This window comes from Diadema antillarum, unplaced genomic scaffold (genome assembly GCF_040938485.1).
Source record: "Diadema antillarum isolate AM-2024a unplaced genomic scaffold, OU_Dant_1.0 scf00000022, whole genome shotgun sequence".
Classification (NCBI taxonomy): domain Eukaryota; kingdom Metazoa; phylum Echinodermata; class Echinoidea; order Diadematoida; family Diadematidae; genus Diadema; species Diadema antillarum.
In genome coordinates this window covers 1,115-12,885 of record NW_027270911.1, presented here as the reverse complement: position 1 = coordinate 12,885, position 11,771 = coordinate 1,115, and the positions used below count along the sequence as shown (strand labels likewise).

Sequence of the window (11,771 nt, the reverse complement as noted above, 5' to 3'; positions counted from 1 at the left end):
CATTCCACTTCCGGAGCGCTCTAAATATTGGTGACCATTTATACAGAGTATAGAGCTTCTCAGGAGTGCTCCTGAGCCTAGCCTCGAGAAGGCCATAATTTCAGAGTGCTCCCGGGCCTGATAGTCTATTCATACAGAGTTTAGAAGGGTTCAAGAGCATTCTTGGAGCTCTCTAAATGCCCTGTATATCAAATGAGGTAAGAGTGTCTCAGATGTTGGCCTTTTCCTTGTCCGCCGCGTCCAGCCGGTCAAAGACCTCCTCCTTCTTCCAGAAGTAGTCCCGGAACCATACCACGTGATCGTGCTTCTGGGCTACGGTGAGGAATGGGTTCTTGCCAAGGCCGATGAGGACCAGTTCCATGAAGTCCAGGACCTGGGCGCGCTGGGGGAAGTCCTGCAGGAGGTGGTCCAGGAACACGTGCTCATGGAAGCCCACTTTTCGCTCCTCCTCCAAACCTGGTGATATGAAGAACAGGAGAAAAGCGATACAGGGGATGCCTACTATAACAAGCTGCAATTAGGACCTCTGAAATTTCCTTGTTATATTGGGTTACCTCGTTACGTCAGGGATGAATGATGCATGATTTCCCTTTCAGGTTGAATGGGATTTCCTAAAGCTTTCACTTGAACCGTTTCTTTTATTTTACAGCTTTAATTACATGCAACAATTATCTGCAGAGTCTTTTCCAGGAAATCCATAAAATCTCTATCATAGCAGGCATATTATGATGCATATTGATACAGGGAGAGCCCTTCATAATATGGTCAACAGGATCAGAGATTTTACCTCATTACAACTGGTACTTCTTTGTAAATTTACTACAAGAAGAGACCAGCTAATAAGCACAGTTACAGAAAATCGGGACTGTTGAATTCACCTCGTTAAAAGTGGTACCTTGTTTCAATAGAGTTCTTTAAAATGGAGCTTCCCTGTAGAAAAAAAAAAATCTACGACCATGAGTTTATATCATAAAGTGACAACTGAAATTTCACTTTTCAAAAGGACTCTATCTTTGAAATAAGGTCTGGCGCCCTCACCTTGCTCATTGTCGATGGGATACTTCCACAACTTGCCCTCCTCAGTCAGCTTCATGGCCTCCTCGAAACCATTCCGCACGGTGGAGTAGTAGAGCGCCTTCAACTGCTTCTGCTGTTCCACCTCCCAGATGGACGTCTCTGATGCAGTTTCTGGAAACGCAAACATCGAAATACTCCTCCTCTTCAAAGCCCATTCAAGAGAGAAATACAACCACTGCGGTTTGACGGAATTGTAAATCTGCATCTTGTGAATATCTCTTGCTCTAAGAAACACGGGCTGAAGTATAAATGTAAACATCTGTTCCTATCTCATCATGTGTATAAAATCGGCAAATTCAATCTGCAGTTGTGACTGAACCACCAACATTAGACATAGAGCCAACTCCGAATTTAAAATGCACGGCACTGAAGTCAAAAAATCAGCTATATCAATGAAAATAAAAAGTCCCAAATTTATATTTATAGGCTTACATGTGTATTCTCTGTACACATAGAAGATGAATTGTCACCTAAGTCAATGCATTTTCCTCAGTCCAGTCAAGATCCACATATGCAGGGTTGACTGTATACACATTGTAAACATCCATATTTTTGCGTGATTCATTTTTCGAGCTGAGCAGCTCAAAAACATATTCCCTTGCTTGTATAACATTGTTCGATCAACATACCAGAAAAAGCATAAAAAATCCACTACAAAATTAGAAATGCCATTCTGAAACGCCAAAGTGTGATCTCAAATGCGTTTGAGCCAAAACTGTGTTTCTGTGGAGATGATAAATGCAAACTTTTAAAATGCCTTTATAGCTCGGACCTGGCCATGTGAACTACTGCCAATTACACATCTCAGCTCCTTGGGTCAAACTGCGCAATGGAGCTGCATAGTGACAAGGCCTCCCTCTGGACTCATGATAGATATCATCGTGGTAAACGGATATCTCGGGAAATATGATCCAAAAGGCCTCTGCAAACACGTTTTGATAGTGGGCATTGAAACATGTTTTAAATATGGGAAAGATGATAAAGGCAGTCTTTGTCAGACCAGATGCTGCACTTACCCACTGCACGATCCAATTCAGATGCAGCAGTGAAGATATTCAGTCTCTGACGATCAAAGAGTGACCTCCTGCAAAACGGACGAAAACAGAGCGAATAGCCCAGAGGAAGAAGATAAGAAAGCAGTGTCATGGTGGCTAAGATATTACCACAATCTGGTAGCTGACTCCCACTAAGAGATGAAGGGATCTTACATGTATATGTGATTTTCACATGAAAGAATATAACACTTCAATACAAGTCTCATTATCTAGTAACCAACAGGTTCGCTTTTCAGCCAGCCTGAAAATATGTGTTTTAGATCCAAAAGATCGGTATTCAAGTTTTTTGAAATCTGAAAGAGTAATCATAGTCACCATTCTCTCTATATCTGAAGCACGCAATCATAAAAGAAGTCACACGAAATTTGTGCAATGCATAATTTTGTTTCACCTTGGTTGAAACCAATTTTTAAAGTCAACATGGTGCTTGAAAGTGTGCATGCAACCCTTTCGCCGCCCCTCAAAAGTTAACAGTAGCACTGATACTTCAATCATTTATATGCTGAATCAATTTTCAGCCTATGCTAAGGCACCTGCCCATCAGCTTTAGATTATATGGAGCCTCACAAATGATAAAGCAGTAGTTCTCCAAGTTTGGGCGTGTCCAATCTTACTTCTGCTGTCTCTGATGGGGTTCCATCCTTCCCATCCTCCTCTCGCCGTCTTCCGTATCCTCCTCCGCCGCCCTTCTGGGGTCCCTGTGCGAGAAGGCCGCATCGAACTGGGCCGACCCCGCCCTCTGGCTGCCCCCCTGGGGAAGGTCCCGCCCACTCCGGTGCTTCTCCAGCACCGTCTGCTTCTGGACACGAAAGCCCGAGAGAACCGAGCTGCCGAGAAAGGGGGGAAAGCAGGGAGGGCCAGAGTGGAGGATTATGAACAAGAGGTGCAATTGAATGACATGTTGCAAAAAATAATGGTGTATTCAAATTCATGAAATTCTTCTGTTGATGTTTTTGTTGCAACTGATTGACTGATTGATTTTAATACATCGATGTAGGGCAATTTGTCAACATCTCAACGAAGGAATTTCATGAATTTGAATAATTACGCAGTACCCACTGCATAGAAGGATTAGAACCAGCACTTGCTGTCGGGTAGAAGCTCAGTGGTCTAGTGGAGATGACACCTGTCCAGAGATCAGGAGGTTGTATATTCGAATCCTGCTTGAGTACGTACACCCATGATTTCTTTTATCATGGCTACTACTAAAACACTGATCAATTCAGTGGTTATCTACGTCAATGTAGGGCTATCAATCAGTTGCAACAAAAATGGTGTAGTTCTTGCTGTTGATATTTATCAGGATGTGGAAATAAATGAAATGAAATGATATAGCTAAGTCTTCCTCCATTTGAACATGTCATCTCTAGTTTGACAGAATTTAAGATTCCATTGCAACAGTCTTCATTGTCCTGCCGGAGCAGGTACACATGCGATTGCATCCTTCATAGATGCATTTCATGCCAGTCAAAACCGTATATTTGCTGTCAAGAGAGGTGAAATTATATATGGTATCAACAGTATCTCAAATAGAAATGACCTTGTCAAACATAAAATGAACACTATTGAACTTTATGAATGACAAAACCTGCTCTACATACAAGTACATCTTTTGACAAACAAAAAAACCAAAAAAAAATTACAGAAAGCATTCAAACACATAGAAAGTACTCTTCCTTTTCTGTATGAATGCAAATCCTTAGAAAAATAAAAAGCTTTTCCATATAGTGATGTTGCTTTTCAACATGTTATCATGTAAGTAATCAACAAAGCAATAAATTGTCTCGTAAATGCATCACCACAGTGCCGAATCAACTGTACATAAGTTTCTCAGAGTAACTACTTTGTAAAAGCCACTTGAGTAAAACAATGCCTCAATCAAAACTTACAATGATGGACTCATATCTGGGTTAATCAATGGACTGATTAACAAATGTTTTTTTGAAATTTTGTCCATACATATACTTTCAGCACACACATTACAACTGAAACTCAGCTGCTTGAAAAAGTTTCATCTGGGCCTGTCTGGTATGGCAATGAAGAAAATTATATGTATAAATTTCTGCAAAACAGAAAGAGAATTTAAACAGCCAAAAAACAAAAAATGAATGGTTCATCTGCAGGCATTTTGGGTCCAGGCATCCCAGGAATTTTGAATGCTGCATGCATTTTCGGTCCAGACATAACAGGAAATTTGAATGATTTGGTGAATCACTTTGCTGCACCCAGCCTTACCTGATGTTACCAGTTTCCCCGCGCTCCCCCGCTGCCGTTGCCTCGTCGTGCCTTCTCAGCTCCTTCAGCAGCTCAGACTCCACCAGCTCCCTGTCTGGGTAGACCTCGGCCACAGTCTTGGCCGCCTCCGCCGTCAACTCCTGGAGTTCTTGTAACCTGGGGGGAAGAGGGTTGCATACCACGAAATCGCTAGTAGTGTCGTCGTCAAAGATTTTTTTGCTTTCGCTGTGTCATGTTCATGGGCGTGATGAATGGGTACCATGGTTAACATATTCTTTGATTACATATAAAAAATATATAATTATTTCCAAGTTCAAGTGTGTTCTCACTGACAGAAATACAATTATAATAACAACTCTATTCAGTGCATCTGTCAAGAATCAAGTAGGAAGAAACTTTGCTAAGAAGGACATAAGAATTTGACATTAACTTAGAGCTCTGAGAATCGACATCAGTGTGTAAGATATACAATGTAAACTAATAAAGACAAAAGTTATTCCTCATTGAAACAACTCATGATGTTGTTTTACTTAACCCATTGAGGACAGTTTGAGTTTGCTACAACACGCATTTCCCATAGATGCTTGCCCGAGTATACTCAGGACTCGTCCTCGACGGGTTAATAAACAAAGTTCTTGCGTACGATGGGCTGGAAAATGTAAAAACACACAGTATATACAACAAAGTTCTCAATGTAGCACATTCTAAACTAATGTATTCAAGACAGACTAATTTATTCTTCAATTCAAGATTAACATTATTCTGTGCTTGGTGAAGTGGCAGCATGCTTCTTCTACGTTCAGCAATTCATGGACATGAAATGCCTCATACCCCGGTGATTTCTGGATCTCAGTTTCTCCGCCCGTGTCATCCTTTTGTGATTCCTTCTCTCGCCTCCTCTGCGCCCGCGACACCATCCGCTGGAAGTTAGCAGCGGCCGACACTTTTTGTTTCTCCGCCGCACGAGCCTCTGAGTCTGAATCACTGCCTTCCTTCTTCTGAACCTGTTGCAAATTGTTTAAAGGGACCATGTCAACTGGTAAATAAGGTAAAACCAGAATGATTCGTGGCATGAAACATTTGCGAATTGGCACCGACAGCCGTTATCGCAGCATGAAACTTTTGCAAATTGCCAACCATGCAAAAAGTAAAGAGTACACGTGTATATTTTACGTAGACAGAAACTGTCGCATGTATTTTACTTTTGCGAATTTAGGCTCCTCGCGGAACTCACGTAAATATTTCTGGTCTCAGTATTCCTTTGGTGGTTTACTAAGGTGGAATTTATTTGTTTCATACGCACTTTTACTAGTTTTGTTTGATACATTGATGAAAGATTCTACTACAAGCAGAGTGTAAACAGACAATGTGTTAAAGCTGTCACAGCAATCAATTCAATCATCTTACCCTCAGGCCAGCCAGCATGTCAAGCAGGTTGCTGGCAGAAGTAGCAGCAACTTTTTTCTTTGATGGAACTGGCTTTATTGACTCGCCATCTCCCGCATCCTCCTCTGCCTGTCTCCTTGCTGCCGTTTGTATGGTTCTCAATACATCCAGCCGCCACAGCGCGGGACTGTGCGATCTATGGGCAAACACACAAAAAATGAGTGACATCATGCCATTGTTAGTCAAATACAGTAAGCGGCATTATAAAGTTGTTGAGAAAATTACATATCTTAAGAGCTGCAGGTACAGATAATATATCAAACCAAGTCCTTAACCTGTTGAGGACGAGTCCCGAGTATACTCGGACAAGCGTCTATGGGAAATGCGCGTTGTAACAAAATCAAACCGTCCTCAATGGGTTAAACTGACAGCTGAACGTCTATTCCCTGTTCTGCAATTTATTATCATTATTATCATTTTATTATCATCATCATTATTATGTTATTATTACTACATTTTGTATTACTATTATTATTGTTATTGTTATTGTTATTATTATTATCATTATCATCATCATCATCATCATCATCATCATCATCATTTAATCAATTACAAATATTAATATCACATACAAGTAATACAAATGAAACCATTGAAAAACATGTGAAGTCATACTCGCCAAGAGTTCATACCTCACCTGTACGAAGTTTAACCAAGCCAGGTTGTTAACAATTGCTGAACATACAAGCTTGTTAGATATAAAACACTTGTTACATAAATGTGTATTCCATTGTTAAACAAGGCCCTACTCGTTGAATGTCTTCACTCATTACAGACTTATATAATATTAGATCTTCCTTACTGAAATATCTTATATTTACATTTTGTATATCAACGACCTCACAGGTGTGGTTATTAGCACAACACAACTGTTTGCTGGTGACTGCGTACTCTGCTGATCAATACCCAACTCCTAGGATGAGATATCACAGCAACAAGACCTTGACTTTGTCATGCGGGCCAATATATGGGGTATGAAATTCAACGTGTAAAAATGCTCTGCCATGAGAATTTCTACACTCAGCGAAAAAAGAAAGTAAACACTTTTTCAAGTTTATATTTCTCATAGAAAATTTGGCTGAAAGTTAATGTATTATATACCATATTGAAGGTTATTTAATTGGCCATCAGCCTAGTAGGTCAATAAAATGGGAAACTTTACGCATGAATGAACACCTTTGTTTTTCTCTTCCAAGACACAAAGGCAAAAATTGCAAAATTGAACGGGTTGTCATTCATGTACAAGTGCTCCTCCATATAACAATAAGAACAAAAGACAAATTTAACACAATTAGACACATGAGTTGAGTTGCAAAAGTGAACCTTTGATCTCTACAAATTGTATAATATCTTTGAAGCCAAATATCAATAAAGGCAAAAAATAAGGGAGAAAAATTAAGAATCTTGGGTCAAGCCAGAATTCAAATGAATAAGAGACGAAGAAATATTAATAAAAACGGTAGAAATTTCAATTTGTTTTCAAATTAGAATTGAAAATGATTTTTGGTTCTTAAATTTACCTCATGAATCTTTTACTTACTCACTAAAAAGAGTAAAATAAAGAAATTCTGTTTATTTAATCATCTTTATGCCTTTACTCCCCATGTCGTTTGAAATTTAAGCTGACAAGAAATTCTCATTTTCCTCCTTTAGTTTCCCATTTTGTTTCTGTTTGAGGTTATAAAGAGATAAAGAGAACAAAAACCTGTTTATGCTATTTCATTTATGTCTCTCATTGTTTTAAAATGGCTTTTTGTTGTCATTGTTATCTTGAAGGGCATTTCCAAATGAAAGACAACTTGTCAAATTTTGTAATTTTTACTTTTGTGTCTTGGAGGGCAAAAATGAATGTGTTCACTCATGCGTAAAATTTCCTTTTGTATCAACCTACTAACTTGATAGCCAATTAAATTACCTTTAATATGGTATATAATACATTGATTTTCATCAAAATCTTCTTTACAAAATATGATCTCGAAAAAGTGTTTACTTTCTTTTTTTGCTGAGTGTAGAAGAAGAGACCCAGGATATACCAAGTACACACTCCTTGGCCAACAACTCCAGGAGGTCAACAGTTATCAATATTTATGGATCCACATAGAAAACAACCTGAAGTGGGATAAACAGACCAAATAGGCTGTGACTAAGGGAACAAGGGCTTTAAATTTCATAAGACTTAAAATGGTAAAAAAAATGTCTGCATTACACCTCGGTTCGGCCCCATCTTGAATATGCCACTATAGCATGGCCCCTAAGCACTGCTGCGCCAAGAACACCAAATTGTTAGAAATGGTACACTTGGTTACAGAGATGAGCAGCCTGATTTGTGACAGGGAACTACCTGGTACTCAAGAGAATCCAGTGTCACCAACATGATAACTACACTTGGCTGGATAGGGGAGAGCGGGGAGAAGTGGGACATAATTTCAAGTTCGCCGATTTTCTTCTTATATCTTGCTATAGAAGAGATGATTACATTTCCTTTCGGGCTTGCATGAAGTTTCATATGGTAGGTTACATAAAGAGCCATAAGCTAGGGGTGGCACTGTTCTCAATTTCTGCAGTTAATGAAGAGAAAAAAACCTTATTTTGGGGGAGAAGTTGACCCAACTGTGGGTAAAGTGGGACAACGGCAAGGGAGAAATGGGACGGTGGGGGTAAAGTGGGACATCCTTATAGAAATGTCAAAGTTGGAAGGCGTAATGAAAAATTGGTAATGAAAACAGTCAAACATACTTTAAAATGATCTTTATTTTAACAAAACAAGATTGAACAACATGTTTGAAAATCTGAACTGCTTTTGTTTCCTGAACAAATTTTGTCCAGTAGTTAACAAATATAAACTTAGGCCTGCTGTATCTCCATTATCTTTATTGGTCTTTGCATTTTCTTTTCAGAGTACATAAACTGGGAATTTGGGAAATAAATATTGTTTGATTTGCAACTTTCATCTTAATACGTCTATTTGTTTTGTATGAATTCCAAATACATGTAATGGTATTATGAGGGACAAATGGGACACGTTGTCCCAACTGTCCCTAACATGACATATACATATGTAGGACTACTCAGTAACCATGTAGGAATTTGTCAAAAACAAGTTATATTAGTTGCATATCAATAAGGCTCACCACCAGCTTAAATTGTGCCCTTGAAATCATGAATACAAAGACAACAGGTTAATCAACCTGATTTCAAAAAAATATTATATTTTGGGGAAAATTTTCAATAGCAATTTATACTTATTTAGAATTTGCCGAACTGCATGGCTTTCTTAGTGTGATGTATGGTTGCTAGGGGGTTATTGTAGATATACGCCAATTGCTGATTGGTTGAACAGCTTTTGATTCAGAGAACATGTCCCACTTGACCCGCGTCCCAACTCACCCCGCTCTCCCCTACCCCTTGAGGAGAGAATGCAACATCTACGGTGACTACGCCTCATCATTTTTTATAAGCTCATCCATGGAGAATTCGACTTGGATTTAGGTCAAGGATCAAGTAAATTTAACAATAAAAAAAAAATATCAGTCATAGGCTGCGTTTATCATCTTTCTCCTGTTTGAAATAGCTTTCAAAAGCCGTTTCCAAAGCCCTTTCAAAAGCCGTTTCCATGCCCTTTAGAAACAGCTTCCAAAATAGTTGTTTTTATCAACTCATCACGAACACGAAAACTGGCCTTGTCACTTCGCAGCTGCATTGCGCAATTTGACCCGAGGAGAAGGGGTCATATACTGACCTCCTGTAACTGCAGTACAAAGCCGTTTCAAAACAGCTTTGCGTTTATCTTGCTTCAAAGGGTTTCTGGAAACCCGTTTCTGAAAACAAATTTGCGGCTTTCAAAAAGGCTTTCCGAACCCCATGATTAAAACAGCTTTGCGTTTATCATCTCGTAAAAATCCCCTGAAAGCCGTTTGGAAAACCCGTTTCTGCCGAGAAAAAGAGTTGATAAACGCCCCCATCATTGCCCATCCATGCATGTGGCCATGGCCATGGGGCCCATTATAAGCCCATGGCATGGGCCATAACATGCCAATTAGGCCTACCAACTTTCAATCAATACAGATTCAGACATATTTCTATAAACTACCAAACTGTGATTTTTAGCTCCCATGTCACCATGGCCACGTCCCGACTGTTAATATTACGGTCCCAGTTAAAAGATGCATATTAAGCGGCATAATATTAATCATCCTTATTCGCTGCATCATCAGCCATCACGACATGCCGGTGTATAGTCCCGTACATACGAAATTGTGTTCCTTTTCCTTTTCAATACTGATAACATTCACGTCCAATCACTTCTATGTTAAACAAGATAATGGTAAGTAATCGTTCAATTTCTAAAAATTAACTCAAAGATGTTACTTACAATCTGGGTAGCATGGCACTTCGTATTATATAGCCGTGCATATTAGACATGTGCGATTCCACATATAATACGCCAACTGCTGCTCCTTCTAAGCTAAGCTTCGTGGGTTGAAGTACATTGTACGCCGCCGTTGCTACATGTAGCTATCTAGCGCAGCTGATCATCATTCTGTGTACCACATGTTCGTAACCCGTACTCGGCGCGCTTACCGTATGTATTAATTGTCTTTGGTTATAAGAGCAGCGCAGCGCCAGCGCACAGCTAGATGTAGTCGCGGCGCGGCAAAGTAAAGGCCAACACGGTATGGTAATTGTACCTGTCTTTTGTTCTTGTCTGGTTCGTTGCAAAAAAATGTGTCAACAATGTGTTTAGACACCATTCCTGCTGAGTTAAGGGTAAGTTTTATTAGTAGAATAGTTTTTGACTGATTTCATTTTGCACGGTGATATTTTTAATAATTTTCCATGGCATAATGAAGTACGAAAGGCAAACCATGCCAAATGGGAAGCTTTGGCCTTTGCAGATACCTTCCTCGCTGAAACACCTAACGCTAGACACCCCTATCGAAAACTAGTGGATGGAGATCAAAAACAAGATCCTGTCATTTCTTGAGAAAGATGTCCCATCCAAGATGACCTCATGCAGGTTTACTATATAGCCAACCTTGGATCACAGCAGAATTGAAACGTCTCTCCAGGAAGAAGAAAAGGGCATTCTGGAGATCAAGAGCTGCTGCCCACGCTGGGAATAAGAATAACCATTAACTGGGAATAAGAATAACCATTAACTGGGAATAAGAATAACCATTAACTGGGAATAAGAATAACCATTAACAGAAACTCATTCTTCCTGTCTACCGTCATCGAGTGGAACCACCTGAGTGACGCCACTATCAACTCGCCATCAATCGCCTCATTCAAAAAGGCCATCGATAGAACCTTCTAAGTTCTGTACTTCTAATTACCCCTGCGCCCTCTCTCATCCGATGCGTTACTTATGCCCAGTACTGTAGGGCCCTGCATCGTAAACATCCAGATCCAGATCCAGATCCAGAACCCAGACTACACCACATACAAGGGACTAAAGAAAACCATGCAAACGGAATGCCGCAGAGCCCACCAGACATATCTCGGATCTGATCTGTGGAGAAGGTTCCAACAGAGGCAAGAGATTTTAGGCGTACCGTACATAAAGAACAAGCGATATGACAACACTGGAGTATCTCCACTTCTGAAAGATGGTATCCTTTGCTGTGACAGCAAAACAAAGGCAGCCGTCTTAAATGATCAGTTCTCCTCTGTTTTTACAAAGGAAGACATGAGCAACATCCCTGACCTCGAAGCCAACCCACACCCAACGATCTGTAATATTGACATCAGATCTGCAGGTGTTGAAAAACTGCTCTAAGTACTAAGATCAACCCGCACAAAGCATCAGGACCTGACAACCTTCCTGGACGTATCCTAAAAGGAGTGTTTGACAGAACTTGCACCTGTCCTTACACTACTATTCCAGTCTACTCTGCATCAGGGAGCATTCCAGTGGACTGGAAATCTGCATTCATCACACTGATCTTAAAGAAAGGC

General features: G+C 40.0%; 1 protein-coding gene across 1 annotated transcript; it reads right to left on the bottom strand.

Moving 5' to 3' along the window:
- Positions 1–208: 208 nt before the first annotated feature.
- On the bottom strand, positions 209–10,282 carry LOC139730787 (small ribosomal subunit protein mS31-like). Its single transcript, XM_071641654.1, has 8 exons — positions 10,186–10,282; positions 5,775–5,949; positions 5,199–5,371; positions 4,368–4,523; positions 2,747–2,959; positions 2,094–2,161; positions 1,039–1,188; positions 209–456 (listed from the first exon to the last, which is right to left on the bottom strand). The coding sequence occupies exons 1-8, from the start codon at positions 10,233–10,235 to the stop codon at positions 209–211; spliced, it is 1,233 nt and encodes a 410-aa protein (XP_071497755.1). The 5' UTR covers positions 10,236–10,282.
- Positions 10,283–11,771: the final 1,489 nt, after the last annotated feature.

What these genes read in the sequence shown, in the direction of transcription:
- LOC139730787 (XM_071641654.1), bottom strand. Translation starts at nt 10,235, where the DNA reads ATGTCTAATATGCACGGCTATATAATACGAAGTGCCATGCTACCCAGA. An exon ending in ACATGCTGGCTGGCCTGAGG is followed by an intron (nt 5,372 to 5,774) that starts GTAAGATGATTG and finishes AATTTGCAACAG; the next exon opens with GTTCAGAAGAAGGAAGGCAG. An exon ending in CCCCATCAGAGACAGCAGAA is followed by an intron (nt 2,162 to 2,746) that starts GTAAGATTGGAC and finishes TCCGTTTTGCAG; the next exon opens with GAGGTCACTCTTTGATCGTC.